This window comes from Felis catus, chromosome B4 (assembly GCF_018350175.1).
Source record: "Felis catus isolate Fca126 chromosome B4, F.catus_Fca126_mat1.0, whole genome shotgun sequence".
NCBI lineage: Eukaryota > Metazoa > Chordata > Mammalia > Carnivora > Felidae > Felis > Felis catus.
The window spans coordinates 23,716,299-23,734,372 of NC_058374.1; the positions used below are offsets into that span (position 1 = coordinate 23,716,299).

The window sequence follows — 18,074 nt, forward strand, 5'->3', positions numbered from 1 at the left end:
TATCATTATGTTGTACTGACAATATGGCTATTTTTTTTTATGTATCTAGCTGTCTTCACCATCTCTCACTACACAGCACCTTGCCTCCCACAGTTTCCTGATGTTGAAAAGAAGTCCACCCCACCCTCTCTCCTAGGTAGGGCTTCCCTCTGCTTATCTATTACCAGAGACTTCTAAATGAACACTGAAATTAGCATCTCTGGGGTATCTGACTATCTTCTTCTTCCAGGAGGACTGAAAGAAGGTACTCATAGCCCAGGTACCATGAGGGATCAGCCTTATTTCCTGAGTTTACACTTTAAATCCTCTTTAGGGAAGGAGGACCGGACTGGAGCACCGCCCTGTGCCCTTCTGGCAGGAGAGGAGCTCCCAAACTTTATCTTTTCCCTTCCCCATCTTTCGTCCGAGGGAATCCCTGAAATAGCTATTATTGTCAAATATGTGCATGGCTTGCTATTGCTCTCTAGTCTTCAGGTGCCATAATTATCATACCACACACCATTAAATGCATCCGATTAAATTTGTGGTAAATCTTACCTACTTACAATATTACTGTTTATTTTTGCTTAAAAATCTGGGATAATTTCCTCCGGAGCCAGGTTGTTCCGTCATTGATCAAAACTGGCTTTCTGGAGAATTATGTTGTGTGCCTGTGATCTTGCTGTACACCCCATGCTGGAAGCTCAGCTCCCCTCCCAGTGGGTACACAGCTTCTCATTTCCTCAGCCTTCTGTTCATGATTTATGGATCAGATAGAGGGTGATGTTGGCTCCATCTGGAAAGTGGGTCAGCCAGTCTTTGAGGAGACCTGTTGGAGGCCTGGAAATAGTGCTCAGGGTACAAACTCCGTAAGTTTAGAGACTGACAGGGAAGGAGAGAAAGGACTTGATCCTCAGAAAGTGAAATCAAACTTCAACCTGAAGTGGACTGCTGTCGAAGATGATGGCTCAGCCAAATGTAAATAACACCTATTATTCAGACGAAGGTCTAGTTGAAGGCAGACACTGAGAACCTTTCCTGATTTCAAATCAGGAGGCCTGTCTGAGCACTGAAACTTTTTTGGCATTGGGAAAAAGTGAACTGCGTTAGTCAGGAGGAGTAAAATGTTGGCATCAACAGGAACATTTGCACCATTGCTTTGTCAGATTTGTCAGCCCGGTAAGTTCTAAAGGGTGAAGAGGGTCATATAGCCCATGAGGATCATTCATTTGGGGACAAAGCTATAGAAGCAGACAGTTGATAGTGATTTCTTTCCTTCCTTTCTGTGCCCTTCCCCTTCATTTCTTTTGCTCCTTTAATTGATGTCAGGACCTTGGATTTAACATAATCTTTTGTTCAAGACACTTTCACCATTGGTCAAACATGATCTGATTGATTTATTTAACTATGTTAGATGAGCACTTGTGAGTCTTCCGCCTAGCACCCTGGCCCATCCTCAGACCTCACCCCTACCCAAAGAGCCCAGCCATCCCTCTGGAGTCTGTGTTCAAAATGTCCTTGCTTTCATTTCATATGTGTGAGCATAACACAAGTTTTTCCACCTGTTCTCCTATTGATGACCATTTAGGCCAGAGGTTTTTGCTATTTAAACATAATGTTGGGGCGCCTGGGTGGCTCAGTCGGTTAAGTGTCCGACATTGGTTCAGATCATGATCTCACAGTTCATGGGTTCGAGCCTCATGTCTGCTTCTGTGCTGACAGCTCAGAGCCTGGAGCCTGCTTTGGATTCTGTGTGTGTCACTCTCTCTGCCCTTCCCCTGCTCACACTCTGTCTCTCAAAAATAAATAAACGTTAAAAAATTAAAAAAAAACAGTAATGTTATTAACATTCTTGTACATTTCACAAGGTATACATGTTCCAGAATTTCTTTTGTGTATATATTAAGAATGGAAGTGCTGGATCATAGAATAGGTAAATATTTGACATTATAAGATAATGCTAAATTATTTTCCAAAAACAATCATACTAATTTATATGTCCAACAGCAACGCACAGGAGATTTTGTGAATCTACATCTCTTCCATCTTTTCCACATCTGGGGCTAATAACTTGGCATTATTGGACTTTTTACTGTTTGCCAATTTTATAGATCTAACTTGTATCTCATTGTATTTCAATTTGCATTTCCACAGTCGTTAATGAGATTAATATGTTTACAGGCCACATGTTTCTTTTGTTTTGAAATTTCTGGTCATGTCTTCTTTTTTAACAAATTAAAATAATTTAATTTACATCCAAGTTAGTTAGCATATAGTGCAATAATAATTTCAGGAGTAGAATCCGGTGATTCATCCCATACAGATAACACCCAGTGCTCATCCCAAGTGTCCTCCTTAATGTCCCTTACCCATTTAGCTCATCCCCCACCCCAAACCCCTCCAGCAACCCTCTGTTTGTTCTCTGTATTTAAGAGTCTCTTATATTTTGCCCCCCTCCCTGTTTTTATATTATTTTTGCTTCTCTTCCCTTATGTTCATCTGTTTTGTATCTTACATTTCACATATGAGTGAATTCATCTGATATTTGTCTTCCTCTGGCTAATTTCGCTTAGCATAATACACTCTAGTTTCATCCATGTTGTTGCAAATGGCAAATGGCAAAATTTCATTCTTTTTGATCACCGACTAATATTCCATTGTATATATACACCACATCTTTATCCATTTATCTGTCGATGGACATTTGAGCTCTTTCCATGCTTTGGCTATTGGTGATAGCACTGCTGTAAACATTGGGGTGCATGTGCCCCTTTGAAACAGCATACCTGTATCTTTTGGATAAATACCTAGTAGTGCAATTGCTGGGTCAGGGGGTAGTTCTATTTCTAATTTTTTGAGGAACCTCCATACTGTTTTCCAGAGTGGCTGCACTAGTTTGCATTCCCACCAGCAGTGCAAAAGAGATCCTCTTTCTCCGCATCCTTGCCAACATCTGTTGTTGCTTGAGTTGTTAATTTTAGCCACTCTGACAGGTGTCAGGTGGTATCTCATTGTGGTTTTGATTTGTATTTCCCTGATGATGAGTGAGCGATGTTGAGCATCTTTTTATGTGTCTGTTAGCCATCTGGATGTCTTCTTTGGAAAAAGCATCTCTTCATGTGTTTTTCCTATTTCTTCACTGGATTATTTCTTTTTTTGGGTGTTGAGTTTGATAAGTTCTTTATAGATTTTGGATACTAACCCATTATCTGATGTGTCTTTTGCGAATATCTTCTCCCGTTCCACAGGCTGCCTTTTAGTTTTGCTGATTGTTTCCTTCACGAGGCAGAAGCTTTTATCTTGATGAGGTCCCAATTAGTTCATTTTTACTTTTGTTTCCTTTGCTTCTGGAGACATGTGGAGTAAGAAGTTGCTGCAGCCAGGGTCAAAGAGGTTGTCGCCTGCTTTCTCCTCTAGGATTTTGGTGGCTCCCTATCTCAAATTTAGGTCTTTCATCCATTGTGAGTTTATTTGTGTGTATGGTGTAAGAAAGTGGTCCAGGTTCATTCTTTTGCTGTCCAGTTTTCCCAACACCATTTGCTAAAGAGACCGTCTTTTATTCCATTGGATATTCTCTCCACATTTGTGGGTTCATTGATCTATGTGTCTGTTTTTGTGCCAGTACCATACTGTCTTGATGATTACAGCTTTGTAGTGCAGCTTGAATTCTGGAATTGTGATGCCTCCAGCTTTGGCTTTCTTTTTCAGAATTGCTTTGGCTATTTGGGGTCTTTTCTGCTTCCATACAAATTTTAGGACTGTTTGTTCTTGCTCTGTGAAGAATGCTGGTGTTATTTTGATAGGGATTGTTTAAAAACATTTTTAATGCTTATTTATGTGTGTGTGCAAGAGAGAGCTCAAGCAGGGGAGAAGCAGAAAGAGAGGGAGACAGAGAATCTGAAGCATGCTCCTTGCTGTCAGTGCAAAGCCTGATGTGAGGCTCAAACCCACGAACTGTGTGTGAGATTATGACCTGAGCCAAAGTTGGATGCTCAGCTGACTGAGCCACCCAAGCACCCCTCTGATCATGTCTTCTGCTCATTTTTCAACTGGGATAAAATTACTTTTATATGAATAAGTAGGAACAGTGACTTTTCTAAAAAATAAAAATACTTTTGAATCTGAACTTAGGATTTCTACTACCAAATGGAGTTGGCACAAATTATTTTATATGTTAACATTTCTACATTAAGAAAATCTTTTTTTTAAAGACAATCTTATTCTCATATAACACAGCGTATTCATGGGCAAGTTCTGACCTTCAGAAAATTACATTCCTGAATTCAAGAATGTTTAGCCATTTTGACCATTATCATCCTGCTTTCCCTGTCTACTTCCAGTCCAAAGCACTGTAATCTCTTATTTTGACTACTGCAATAGCTTCCTAACTGGTCTCTATGCTTCTGCTCATGCCCTCCTCCTTCAGACTGTATAGCAGTCTCCATGATTTTGTCACTCTTGTCAAATTCTCCCATGACTTCCCATTGTCCTTGCAATAAAACTGAACCTCATTGCCATAGCCCCCAAAACATTGTATGATTGGATCCTTGCCTTCTCTTCCCCTCCCTCTTTTTTTTGGCCTCTATCTGCACAGTCATTTTTGCTGTTTCTGGGAAGACCAGACTTGATCCCCTTTCATAGCTTCTGTGATCATTATTTTCTTCTGGGAAAGTTGTTCTCCTGGGTCTTCCATGTATCACTCTTCGCATCATTCAATCTTCTACTCAGTGCCACTTAATCAACTGCTTTCCCTGATGAACAATGTCTATCAAACTTCTTATTCTACTTAATTTTTCCTCATAGTACTTATTACATTTGAAGATTATGTGATATTATTTTTCATTTGTTTATTGTTTGTCTCCTCTGTGGAATGTAGGCACCATGCTGGCAGAGACTTAACTTGTTTATTGCAATATCATTTTTATCTAGAATAGTTTCTGGAACATAGTGGCCCCCCTTGTTAGGATTTTTTGTTAAATAAAGTAAAAAAATAATACAGATGAGGAAGCTATCCAAAATTTCTTCAATTGTCCATGTAAATGTTCAGAGATAGTATTATGTCAGCAAATGTAAAGCATATAATGAAAAATGGAATCATAAGAACCAAGATGTTACTAGACAGACCCAAAGGAGGATTCTAGAAAATCAGTTGAATCATGGAGAATACCTACAGTTGATAGTTCTTTTTTTTAAAACAAACTTTACTGAAGTACATTTTACATATCACCCATTTAAGTGTACAATTCAGTGATTTCAAGTAATTTACTGAATAGCACAGCAATTCTCAACAGTTTTAGAGCCTTTTCATCCCCCTAGTAAGAACCCTCTTCTTCCATTTCTAGGCTCAAGTCACCAACAGTCTACTTTATGTCTCTATAAATTTGCCCTTTCTCGACATTTCATATAAACCCAATATATGGACTCTTGTGTCTAGCTTCCATCACTTAGTATATTTTTGAGCTGCATGCAAGGCATAGCATGTGTCAGTGGCTTGGTCATATTTATGGCTGAATAGTATTCTATTACATAGTTGTACCACATTGTGTCTATCCATTCACCAGTTGAGGTACCTTCGGATCATTTCTAGATTTTGGCTGTTATGAATAATGCTGCTGTGAACATTCATGCTCATGTCTTTGTGTGGACATATGCTTTCATGTCTCTTGGATAAACACCTACAAGTAGAATTACTGGGTCATGTGGTAGTTTGTATTGAACTTTTTTAAGAAACTGCTAATCTGTTTTCCAAAGTGGCTGTGCCACTTTTTCATTCCCACCAGCAATGTAGGAAGCCTCCTGTTTTATCACATCTTCACCAACAGTTGTTATTGTGTGTCTTATTTATTGTAGTCCTTCCAGTGGGCATGTAATGGTATCTTGTGGTTTTAATTTTCATCTCCCTCAAGACCAGTGGTGTTGGGCATCTTTTCACGCATCCATTAACCATTTGTGTATCTTTTAGGAGAAACGTCTAGTCAGAGAGTTGGTAGTATTGAAAGATTTTGAGGAGAGGAAACATGTATTTGTAGAAGCTTTCTCTTCTCAAAAAACAAAGTTAGCTTCTACAAAGGCAGGCATAAGACTAGAATGTGCAAAGTACTTATAAAGGAAGAGTGTAAACAGCATAGCTTTGTCAGAATGGAGACACTCGATGGCAAAAATGAACAAATCAGGAGACTATAGATGCTGGAGAGGATGTGGAGAAACGGGAACCCTCTTGCACTGTCGGTGGGAATGCAAATTGGTGCAGCCACTCTGGAAAGCAGTGTGGAGGTTCCTCAGAAAATTAGAAATAGACCTACCCTATGACCCAGCAATAGCACTGCTAGGAATTTACCCAAAGGATACAGGAGTGCTGATGCATAGGGGCACTTGTACCCCAATGTTTAGAGCAGCACTCTCAACAATAGCCAAATTATGGAAAGAGCCTAAATGTCCATCAACTGATGAATGGATAAAGAAATTGTGGTTTATATACACAATGGAATACTACGTGGCGATGAGAAAGAATGAAATATGGCCTTTTGTAGCCACGTGGATGGAACTGGAGAGTGTGATGCTAAGTGAAATAAACCATACAGAGAAAGACAGATACCATATGGTTTCACTCTTATGTGGATCCTGAGAAACTTAACAGAAACCCATGGGGGAGGGGAAGGGGGAAAAAAAAGAGGTTAGAGTGGGAGAGAGCCAAAGCATAAAAGAATCTTAAAAACTGAGAACAAAGTGAGGGTTGATGGGGGGTGGGAGGGAGGGGAGGGTGGGTGATGGGTATTGAGGAGGGCACCTTTTGGGATGAGCACTGGGTGTTGTATGGAAACCAATTTGACAATAAATTTCATATATTGAAAAAAAAAAGAATGGAGACACTCGAAAAGGTAGTGGAGGGCTGGTGGGATGGGGGAGAAAAAATTAGTAAATGGTCTTGAATGCCAGGTTGAGTAATGTGGCACAAGAGGAGTGGTGGCAAAAAGGGACAGGATTTTAATACCTAGGGGAAGGATTATGGGTGAAATGTCTATGCGCTAGTTTTACTGTTTGTGGCAACATAAACAGTCTCAATTATTTGAGTGTATCAGTGATCTCAGTCCATCAAAGAGCTGTAGGAAAGAAATAGATTCCAATGACCATTAGGTTCATCTGTCTATCCAGGAGGAATATAAATATAACTCATTTCTGATACATAGATGTAGTTTCTACCAAAGGTCACAAATTATCCTTCAAGGAAAGATTCCCTCCGGTTCTTGGTTAATCCATCTCAATTAAAAACAACTCTAACATTCAGAAAAACTTTCTTGTTCATTCTTACTGCTTTCCTGAATTTTAATTAAATTTTATTTTTTTTCCTCTAGAATATCTGATTTGAGATATAAAAACAAACAGTTGAAGCAGCTCCTTTTCATCACATTTGGTACTCATGATACAGCAGATTCTTGAAAATTGTTTCTCTTTTTAGCCTTCTGTTCTCTAGTCTGCTTTTTCTTTTTTCTTTTTCTCTAGTCTGCTGTTTCTATGCAATATATAAGAGCTTATTTCTGCAGAATGCTCACGAAGAACGCATTTCTCCCCAGACATTGTGGTACGTGATGGCCATGTATACTTGAAGTCAGCCCCATTACTGAAGAACATTTATTGACACAGTGAACAGAAGAAACTGAAACCTTCTTGTACCAAAATGTCTCTGAAATTCTTCCGTGTCTGAATAAGGAACGGTTGCTAAAGATGAAGCAAAATTTTCCATGAAACTGTTTATGCCAAAGAGTACATCAAAATAACAGATAGAAACAATTTATATATGCCACAAGAGTCAGACTTCTTCAGCACACATCCTACTACATCTGCAAAACTGTTTTGTACCTGGACTCATGAGTAGGTTTGTCATTTTCTTAGCCTGAAAATATTTCCATCAGAATATGTGTAGTTATTTGCTTCTTTCACTACATTTTCCTGGAATATATTTCTGTGTCATGTCTCATTTTTTTCCCCCATAAAACCCCAACAATAAGAAGATATCTGGAAATTCAACAACATCAACATGACTGGATTAATTTCCCCCAACTTTTCAAAACTTCTAAAAGCGACTTAATATTATTATAAACTTGTTTTTTCTCATTAAATTTGTGTTCGAGTATGGTCGACACACGATGTTACATTAGTTTCAGGTGTACAACATAATGATTCACCTTCTTTATACATTATGCTATCTACTTGCCACAAGGGTAGCTACCACCTGTCACCAAACCATGTTATTATAATATTCTTGATTATATTCCTCATGCTGTGCCTTTTATTCTTGTGACTTACTCATTCCATAAATGGAAGCCCGTGTCTTCCACTCACCTTCATCCATTTTGTCCAGTGCCCACTCCCGTTCCCTCTGGCAACCATCAGTTCGTTCTCCGAATTTGCAGGTATGGTTCTGCTTTTTGCTAAACTTGTTCTTTCTAAGTGTGTTTGGGTTTACAAGTTTCTGCTCTTTCATAGTGAAAAATTGCCATTTATTAGTGTCTCCTATGTGTACATAATGTGCACTGACTGCAGACATGGTCCAGGACACTTGAAGTTCCCAACTTTCAAAAACTCCTGTATTAAGATGGAGAGCCAAGTCCTACACTGATCATGAAGTAAACGTCCGTTACGCCCGAGGTAATGTGCTGATGACAAAGATATCATGAACTGTAACAACAAACACATACATACGGTATGAGGAGTTTCCCTCCAAGAAGAGCAGCAGACAAAATTGAGCAAAGACCAAATAATCCATTTCCCATCTCTTCCTATCCAAAATGTTCCTTTTTCAGTAAATTTTATTTCAAAATCTTGGGTTGTGCTTATTTCTTAATGAGAAAGGGAGCCAGTCCTTGTATTAAAGAGGGTTGGGCTTTCAATGATTTGGTGTGCTTTTTTGAAATGCTGCATTAGTCCTTTCCAGCACTGCTGAATGTCAGGTCAGGGACATGGAAAGCCATTTAAGGAAATTCTTTGCCTTAGCACACTCAGGATTTTCCCACATAAATGCCAATTCCTGGTGTTTTCTTCCTTTGTGGTCAGAAAGTTCTTCAGGTGTCTTTAGGTTTACAGAACCATTGTGTATGTGTGTGTGTGTGTGTGTGTGTGGGGAATGGGAGTCAAAGCCCAAGTGACTCCGTAGATGATACTATTTAGCAGTACTTAAAAAAGATGCCCTTTATTGGGAAGGCAAGAACAGCCCAAGTCACAACTTTATAGTGAAAATCAGAGGAGATGGCTCTTGAAAGAGCAGGAGTGTTTTTAGAAATGATGCTGACAAGGAGTAAGAGTTTTAAGGGTAAACTGGAGGCAGACGAGAATAAACTGCTAAGTAAAAAACATAAACATCTTGGGTAAACTTTCTAAGTTGGAAATAGAAAACCAGAGAGTTTTTTTTCCCCAAGCAGATTTCAGGCATTTTTTTTCAGCCATTGATGTTGACTTTCTTCTTTTTCCATGTGAAATATATGGAATGAGTGTAAGCATATAGACGTGACAGATTATAATGATGAAAAGCATGACACAGAGCAGGGGTTCTCAAAGAGTGGTTTCTCACCAGTATCAGCATCACCTGGGAACTTGTTAGCTACCACAGGGAATGCAAATTCTCAGGTCCTCCTTTAGACCTACTGAATTAGCAATTTTAGGGGGTATGGCCATGGATTTGTGCTTTGATAAAAGCTCTCCAGGTGGATCTAATGCATATCAACGTTTGAGAACCACTGGTACAGGGATTAAGAGTATGATATCTGGGGCCAGATGGCTGTATTTCTTAGGGCAATTCATTTTTTTGTTGGTTTGTTTCCCCTCTGTAAAATGGTAACAGTACCAAACTCAGTGCGGCAATGAAGACTAAAGGAGCTAATCTTAGGACAATCTTTAGGACAATACCTGGCTACAGTAGTGAGCTGGATAAATGTTTAGATGACAGTAATGATGATATTGATGTTAACAAAAAGATTACTCTTTATAGGTGTTATTTTCATTGTTATTCATAGGCTACACTTCCTAATTTATAGCAAGGCTTTGTGTTTACCAGGACATCTTCTTTCCTCATGTCTTAGAGTTACTTTTCATGGCTCAGCATGTTCTTTGTGGACCATTTGCAACAAAATCACCTGTGGTGCTTATTAAAATGCAGATTCTCAAGTTCTACCCAGACCCACAGAGATATTCAGAATCCTCTAGTGATACTTCTACATCCAGAAATTTCAAAACTACTGCTCTTGGGTAACAAATACTATGATCTTCATATTGAAAGTGGGCGCATGAGGCACAGGGATAGCATAAGCTTAGGGAAATCCAGAATCTCAGGAAGATTAGGAATAAGAACTGAGTATCTGATTTTGTGTTCTATCAACAAACTGTGCTGTCCCTTTGTTGTTTCATTTGCTCTATCAGGAATTTGACTGGGGTTGTGCCATTTTGTTTACTAAGATTCGTCATTATTTCATCTAAAAATAACATTTACCTTGTAAATCTGGAACTATTAAGAACGATGAGTTCCTGGAAAATATACCTAGACCATTATCTGTTATTCAGCCACAAATGTTCCAGTTGTGGATATATCTAATACATCACTTTTATGGTACAAATGAAGCAAAAGGGTTCAGAGAGGTTGAGGAAATTGTCAAAAGTCATGTGACTGGACAATGGCAGAGCCAAGAGTAGATTTTGGTTTCCCAACTGCCAATTCAGTGTCCATTCACCATATTCCACTGTCCTAATACTGGCTGATTTCAATGATTTAAAGCAGCACTTAAAATTTTAAAATAACTCTACCTATACTGCTCATATAAAATCTGGTCTCAGCAGTTTTTGACCTCCTTTAATTTCTTTCATTTAAAGATATGCAAACATCACATCTTCTTTCTTATAATAGTGATACATCAATCATATTACGACTAATACCTCATAACTCCATTGCACATTGCTTTTTTATCAGAGCAAATTTCACTGTTCTAAAGCAATTAGATTGACTTCTTCGACTGTGATGATAAAGCTTTGGGCCTTTTCATACAAGGCTTACACGTCTTGTCTGCACCATTCTATTATAGTCCAGTTTCTTTGCAGTGTCAATATGTATTTAGACAACTTCATTCTTACTTTTGAGACCTACAGGGGTATTTGTCTATATCTACAAATTATGATCATGTAATTTGTGTGCGTGTGGGGGGAATGCTATTCATGCCATAATCACCTGAATATTTTATAAAATGATTTTTTTGTCTCAATTGTTTATACTTTTCATATCATATATGAACTTTAGGTTATTGTAGTTATTTTCTTCCAGTACTCCTTCCTGTTAAGGATAGAATATTGGTAGTCTTAGTGTACTCATAGATTACAGCCTGTACCTGAGGTAAGATTCTTTCTATCTTATTTTTAGCTAGCTCACTACTACCTACCACCTAGTTAACTATTCCTCATTTTTGAGATCTCAGCTCAAGTATTACCTTCTCCCAGAAGTCTCTTGTTTCTTTATCTCTTTATATAGAAGCTTCCCACCCCCACACCCTGCAGTTTTTATCACTTCAGTGTTTATTTCTTCATGGCAGTTATAACTATATATAATTTTTAAACTTATTTGTTTTTTTAATTTCCTCTCTCTCTACCCACTTGACTGTAAGGTCTATGGGTCCATTGTGCAGAAGATGTGTTTATTTTCCCCAGTAGCGAGCCTAATACCTGATACATAGTAAAGGTTCAATCAACGTTTATAGAGTGAATGATATGTCTTTGTGAGTTGGTGTGGAATTTTGTAATCTGTTTAGAGGCATATGAGTATGTGTTAAATCTTGGTCTTTTATAAAAACTTCTTTTGGATTCTTTCCTTCATCGATGGACAATGACATTGACGAAGGGTTGTCTGCTACTCAGTTACCTTAAATCTAGACCTATGAAACGGACCAGGCCTCCTAGAACTAGGCTTTCTAGAGCATTCAAGATCACAATGCCTATCTTCTTGAGCTTGCACTCTATGGTTGCCTCTGGTCACAGGTGGTTATTGAGCTTTGGAAATATGGTTAGTGTGAAATGCCATGTGTTGTGAGTGTAAAACATACACTGGATCTGGAATATTTAGTATAAAAATGTAGGGGTAACTGGGTGGCTCAGTTAAGCGTCCAACTTCGACTCAGGTCATGATCTCACGATTTGTGAGTTTGAGTCCCATGTCAGGCTCTGTGCTGACAGCTCAGAGCTTGGTACCTGCTTTGGATTCTGTGTCTCCTTTTCTGTCTGCCCTTCCCCTGCTCACGCTCTGTTTCTCTCTGTCTCCCTCAAAAATCAATAAAAACATTGAAAAGCTGTTTTTAAAAAATTTACAATATCTCGCTAATAATTGTTATATTGTTTGCTTATTGAAATAATATTTTGTATATATTGGGCTAAGTAAAATATATTATTAAAATTATTTTTCTTTTTTTTTTCTTTTTACTTTTTAAATGTGCTACTGGAACATTTAAGATTACATATATGAATCACATTTGTGGCTCACATTATATTTCTCTTTTGGCAGTGCTGTTCTAAACCCAACTAGTCCACATCAGTTATTTGGCAATATAGCCTGAAGATGAGCCACTGAAGGGAATGCTAAAATTACAAGGGCTTCTCATAGTTTGCTCTGCTCCTGACAGACATAAGCTAGGGAAGGGCTGTACCTCTGGAGAGTGGCTCAGATACCATTTAGTACTCCTTCAGTGTTAAGTCATGAAGCCTAGATACAATTTGTGTCCTAAGACACAGAACTTTAAAGGTCTTGCCAGTGACCATAAATCTTGTTTAGGTGAATGCTAGTACCAGAACCAAAACCTTTTAGTTACGTTCAGTCATTGAATTACTTATAGAAGGACCTACTAATAAAATTTTAACTTCTTTTTTAAATGCTATGCTGGACAATTTTAATGAACTGTTAACAAATTATGTATGTTTTCTAAAAACATAGGTTAGTGAGGAAATTACATTTCAGTCCTTAGCTGGTTAAATAGATAGAAAATCATGTTGTATATTCTGATAAATTAGACAAACAGAAATTCCTTCTGTTATTATTGCCACATATGCTATAGTAGAGCATTAAACTGAGATGACCTTTATTTAGCAAAGGAGCATATACTGCGAAGAAAAATTTAAACAAAAAGTCGGCTGTGAACATGAAATTTACTTGTAAATAAGTATAGATCCAGTAACAGTTTTTTGCATATGCGTAAAAACTCACTTGGAGACCATGTGCTGTAATTTGGCAAACTCATTGCTAAGTCTTATTCCAAAAGTCTACATCACTGACATATCGGGCAGACTTTACTTCTTAAGTAATTAGCTTCATCATCATGACCCTCTGGTTTATTCATTAATTTAGCAAATATTTAGTGAGAGCCTACTGTGTAGCAGGCATTTCTGTGTATTCTAGATGTTCAAGATACTACAGTGACCAATACAGACAACCTTTTTCTCTTTGGAACTTACATTTCACTGCTTGGATATTTTCTCACTAGGGAGAATGAAATGAAGTGGTAAAGTAAATCTAAGCAGTGCTACCTCAAAATGCCACCAGTGACATTTTGTTGGTTGGGAAGTGAAGTGAATTTGGGATTTTCTATTCGTGTTTGTCTTGGGGAATTTGAAAGCAGAGGTGCCAATGAAAACTGGAGGTGCACACAGCCTTATATATTCAGTACTAATTAGCATTTTCAGACTATCAGAAGACATTTTTATTTATTTATTTTTATTTTTTTAATATATGAAATTTATTGTCAAATTGGTTTCCATACAACACCCAGTGCTCATCCCAAACAGAAGACATTTTTAAAGTTTCAGATAAAATGATTAGACTGTGTTAAGAGATTTCTCAATAACTGGGGGGGGGGGCTTGGCATATTATTCAGCTTATTGTTATTATACATATTTTACTCGGTGGGTCTTCTTTCTTCTGCTGGGATATCCCAATCTATAGTTCACTGGATGTCTTAGTTCTTAGATCCATTAATTCTAGAAACTCCCAGTCAGAACAACTTCCCTTCTCATTCAACACTGACTCCCTCATTCTCATTCTCTCACAATCTGAGTCTCACCCCCTTGTACATACCTCTCCCTTCCACATTTTCACTTGCATACACTTTCACAGGCTCCCCTTCATCCTGGCCCCCTTTCAGGCAGAGGCTCCTTAAATACGGCTTTTTTTTTTTTTCTTAAAGCTCAGCCGGTAGATGTCTCCATTACTCCCTCATTGCTAAGACCTCCGCAAGTAGGTTTTAATAATTTCTTTAGCCGACAATAAGGAGGAGGATTTGATAATTTGCCCAAAATGAGCAGATGCTCAGGAGGACACGTCTCCATCCTACGTCCTTCCCCTTCGATTTAAGTCAAAAATGAAAACTCCTCTCTCCCTCTTTTCCAGGCAAAAGAAAAGGCTGATTTAACTAAGCAGCAAGACGCCAACACCTTCCTCCTCAGTACGTCCAAGTTTCCTTCGCTCTGAGCCACAAACGCTCCGCTTCTCTCTTCATTCCCGCCCACCCCACCCCCACCCCCTCGGGTTTCCGAGTCATCAGGGAACGCGAGTGGGTGAAAGGACTCGGTGCTGCTGCATCCCGAGCCACCGCCTCCTCCTGCGCCTCCTCTGAGCCGCCTCGGGTTCAGCACTGGACAGCTCCCGCCCCAGCCCAACAAATGGCAGTCGGCTGATTGACACAGGAGTCGACCAAACAGAGAACAAGACGGCTTGAAGCCGCCCTTCAAGGGTTTGGTTGAGGCCAAGCTGCCTCTTTAAACCGGCTTTTCTCCAGAGCAGGGGAGACAGGAGTGTGGTTTGTGGCCAAACCTAAGGGCTCCAGTTAACCAGCTTCCTGGTCCTATAAACTCCACAGAGACTAACGTCCTGAAAGAAATCTTTGCTCTTCGGGACTCGGTCCTGCGCTGGCGGTGCGGGTCTGTGTGCGCGCACTCCGCGCCTCGCGGCGAAGCGAACGAGGAGGAGCCAGAGCCGGGAGGCGGGAACGACCTGCCACGGGTGAGATGATGGAGCAGCGTCTTTGGCGGCCGCGGCGCCAGCAGCAGCAGCAGCAGCAGCAGCAGCAGCAGCAGCTCTTGAACACACCTCAATGAGAGCGACAGTGGAAGCTGCTGAGCAGAAAGACGTAAGCAGGCTAACTATAGCCGCCGGGAGAGAGAGGGGATGTAACCTGTTCTGCTCAAGGCTGTGAGGTGCGTAATCCCGAGCCGACCCATTATGGAGCGGGTGCAGCCAGCGTTGCCACAGGTGATTTGATTTCCTGTGACGGTAGCTTAGCCAGCTGGGACAATTCCAAAACATTCTTATTTTAAAGTCCTTTTCGGCCACCTGGAGAAGGGGGACGACTCCTAGGAAAAGTCTTACTGTTGATAAATTGACGACCAAGATTTAAAAAGTGTCTCCTCCCGTCACCTCCTCTCCTCTCTGCGAAGCAGATTGGAACCATGGCTTATCCCTTACTCTTCTGCCTCCTGCTCGCTCATCTGGGATTGGGAACTGCTAGCGCCAGCCGCGACCCTCCGGGACGGCTGGATCCCCCTAGAGAGAGAACCCTGAGGCTGAAGCAGCACGCCCAGCAGCCGGCTCGAGCCTCTGCCTCGGATTCCTCGGCTCCCTGGAGCCGCTCCACCGACGGCACCATCTTGGCGCAGAAACTCGCCGAGGAGGTGCCCATGGACGTGGCCTCTTACCTCTACAGCGGGGACTCCCACGAGCTGAAGCGAGCCAACTGCTCCAGCCGCTACGAGTTGGCGGGCCTGCCGGGGAAGTCGTCAGCCCTAGCCAGCTCCCATCCCTCCTTGCACGGGGCACTGGACACGCTGACACACGCCACTAACTTCCTCAACATGATGCTGCAGAGCAATAAGTCGCGGGAGCAGAACTTGCAGGACGACCTGGAGTGGTACCAGGCACTGGTGCGGAGTCTCCTGGAGGGCGAGCCCAGCATTTCCCGGGCAGCCATCACCTTCAGCACCGAGTCGCTGTCCGCGCCGGCCCCGCAGGTTTTCCTCCAGGCCACCCGCGAAGAGAGTCGCATCCTGCTCCAGGACTTGTCCTCCTCGGCACACCACCTGGCCAACGCCACGCTGGAGACCGAGTGGTTCCACGGCCTGCGGCGCAAGTGGAGGACCCACTTACATCGCCGCGGCTCCAATCAGGGGCCCCGGAGCCTGGGCCATAGCTGGCGGCGCAGGGACGGGCTTGGCGGGGACAAGAGCCATGTCAAGTGGTCTCCACCTTATCTGGAGTGCGAGAACGGGAGTTACAAACCCGGGTGGCTGGTCACTCTCTCCGCTGCTTTCTACGGGTTGCAGCCTAACCTGGTCCCGGAATTCAGGTAGGGAGGGGGGAAAAAGCAAAAGCAAAGTCTTCCTTCCGGTGTCTCATGTGGGGAAGGAACACTTGGCTGTGACTCTTAACGCCTCCCACCCCTCCCAGCGGAGACCCAGACTGAGGGACACCTATCGCGGGCGCCTGTGCTTAGGGACAAGAAGCGCCCTAGGTTTGTCAGTTCAGTGAAAGCTTCTCTCAGATCAGTTTCCCTGCAAGGGGCAGGGGACTGGGGAGCATTTGTCAGAGTTGAGAGAAATCTCGGGGGATGCCCTGTGGTTCATTTCAACCCACGGGAGAGCAGGGAGGGTATTTCCCTTTCTGGGGTGATCGGAGGGAAGCTGGAGGGCTCGGGTGTGCCCGTGAGGCACAGAGTGGCCAGCATTGGATGAGGAAGAAAAGGGAACAGGAGGAAGACAGAGTTCCTCGGTTCTGCCACTTAGGGGTAGCCTCTGCCTGCTTTCTCTGTGCGAGGTTCAGGATACCCGTCTGCTGTTAGTTACCAGAGAGCGTGACTAAAAGAGTATATCCCCTCCGCAGTTTTATCCCTTCAGCAGTGAGTCAGTCTCAGCAGCATAGTTGTCTCCAGGATCCACTCTGCAGTTTGATCAGTGTGCTCCTTCTACCCACCTCTCTCCTCCCCCTAGTCTCCCTTCCTTGGTCCCCTCTTTGTCCTGTTCTCTGTGTCAGGCATACCTGAGGGTTCTCTAGTCCTTCACATACTCATACACTTTATAAATGAACTGGATTGAGTTATCTTAGGGAGGAAGGGATTAGTTCTGACTGAATTCACTCAGGGAGCTTGGAGGAAATTTAATAACAGTTTTTCTGTATTTCCTGTCTAAAGGTATAGCATTTGTGGGGAGATGAGAATTTGCAAAATAGTGGGGGTAACTTCTGCCCTGGGAAGTACCTGACCTTTCTGCTGAGGAACTTCTAAGAACTAGCACTTAAGAATCAATGTGAGGAAGGAACAGAAAGGGAAGAGTAAAAATTCCAAAGAGAGCCTTGGAGAGAGCCACAGATTGACTGGGATCCTCCCCGGTTTCCATGATGGGAGGTTCTGGCAAGAAGGTCTCGGGCATTGAGGTTGCTTCTGTATTTTTTAGGAACTTAGGCAAAAGTGAGAAACCTCTGTGTGCGAGTGCCTTGATGCTCTGTTTGGCACAACAAGGACAGGATGCTGGCCTGGGGAAAGATACCAGGCTGAGTACTGGGTGGGCAAAAGGGGAAATCAGAAAGCTTGTCTTGGCAGTGTCATGTCCTGCTGAATGAACCCCAGTGAGTTGTTTAACCTCTCTGGGCCTCAGCTACTTAACTACCAAATGAGGGAGTTGAAGTAGATGGTCTCCAGGGAGCCATCCAGTTATAAAATTCTGTAGCTTTTGGTGCAGCAATACTTGAGAATATATATACAGATAGCACCCCCCCCCCCCGCCATGTGACTACATTAAATGTGTGTGTGTGTGTCTGTGTGTGTGTGTGTGTGTGTGTGTGTGTGTGTGTGTGTGTGGTGTGTGTGTGTGTGTGTGTGGGTACACGCACATGCATGTGTTTCTGTCTCTCTTAAAGATCTTGTCTTAAGCCAGAGTAACTCTTTCCTACTTTCAGGATAATCTTATTTCCTCCTGATTTCTGCAGGATCCTATTAGTAAGAGCTGAGCACAGCTTTGAGTCTTTGCCATAATGTTTGCTAGAAGAGGAAAGATCAGCAGATGCCATTCACTGCCAGAAAATTGTTTGTGGC

At 41.6% G+C, this 18,074-nt stretch overlaps 1 protein-coding gene across 2 annotated transcripts in view; it reads left to right on the plus strand.

Moving 5' to 3' along the window:
* Window positions 1–15,377: 15,377 nt before the first annotated feature.
* GPR158 (G protein-coupled receptor 158) overlaps window positions 15,378–18,074 on the plus strand; it is a 421,093-nt gene continuing 418,396 nt past the window's right edge. For both annotated transcript variants that reach the window (XM_011283685.3, XM_045061023.1), the window contains exon 1: window positions 15,378–16,334. In XM_011283685.3, coding sequence (XP_011281987.3) covers window positions 15,442–16,334 — 893 coding nt within the window. In that variant the 5' untranslated portion in view covers window positions 15,378–15,441. The remainder of the gene's footprint in view (window positions 16,335–18,074) is intronic.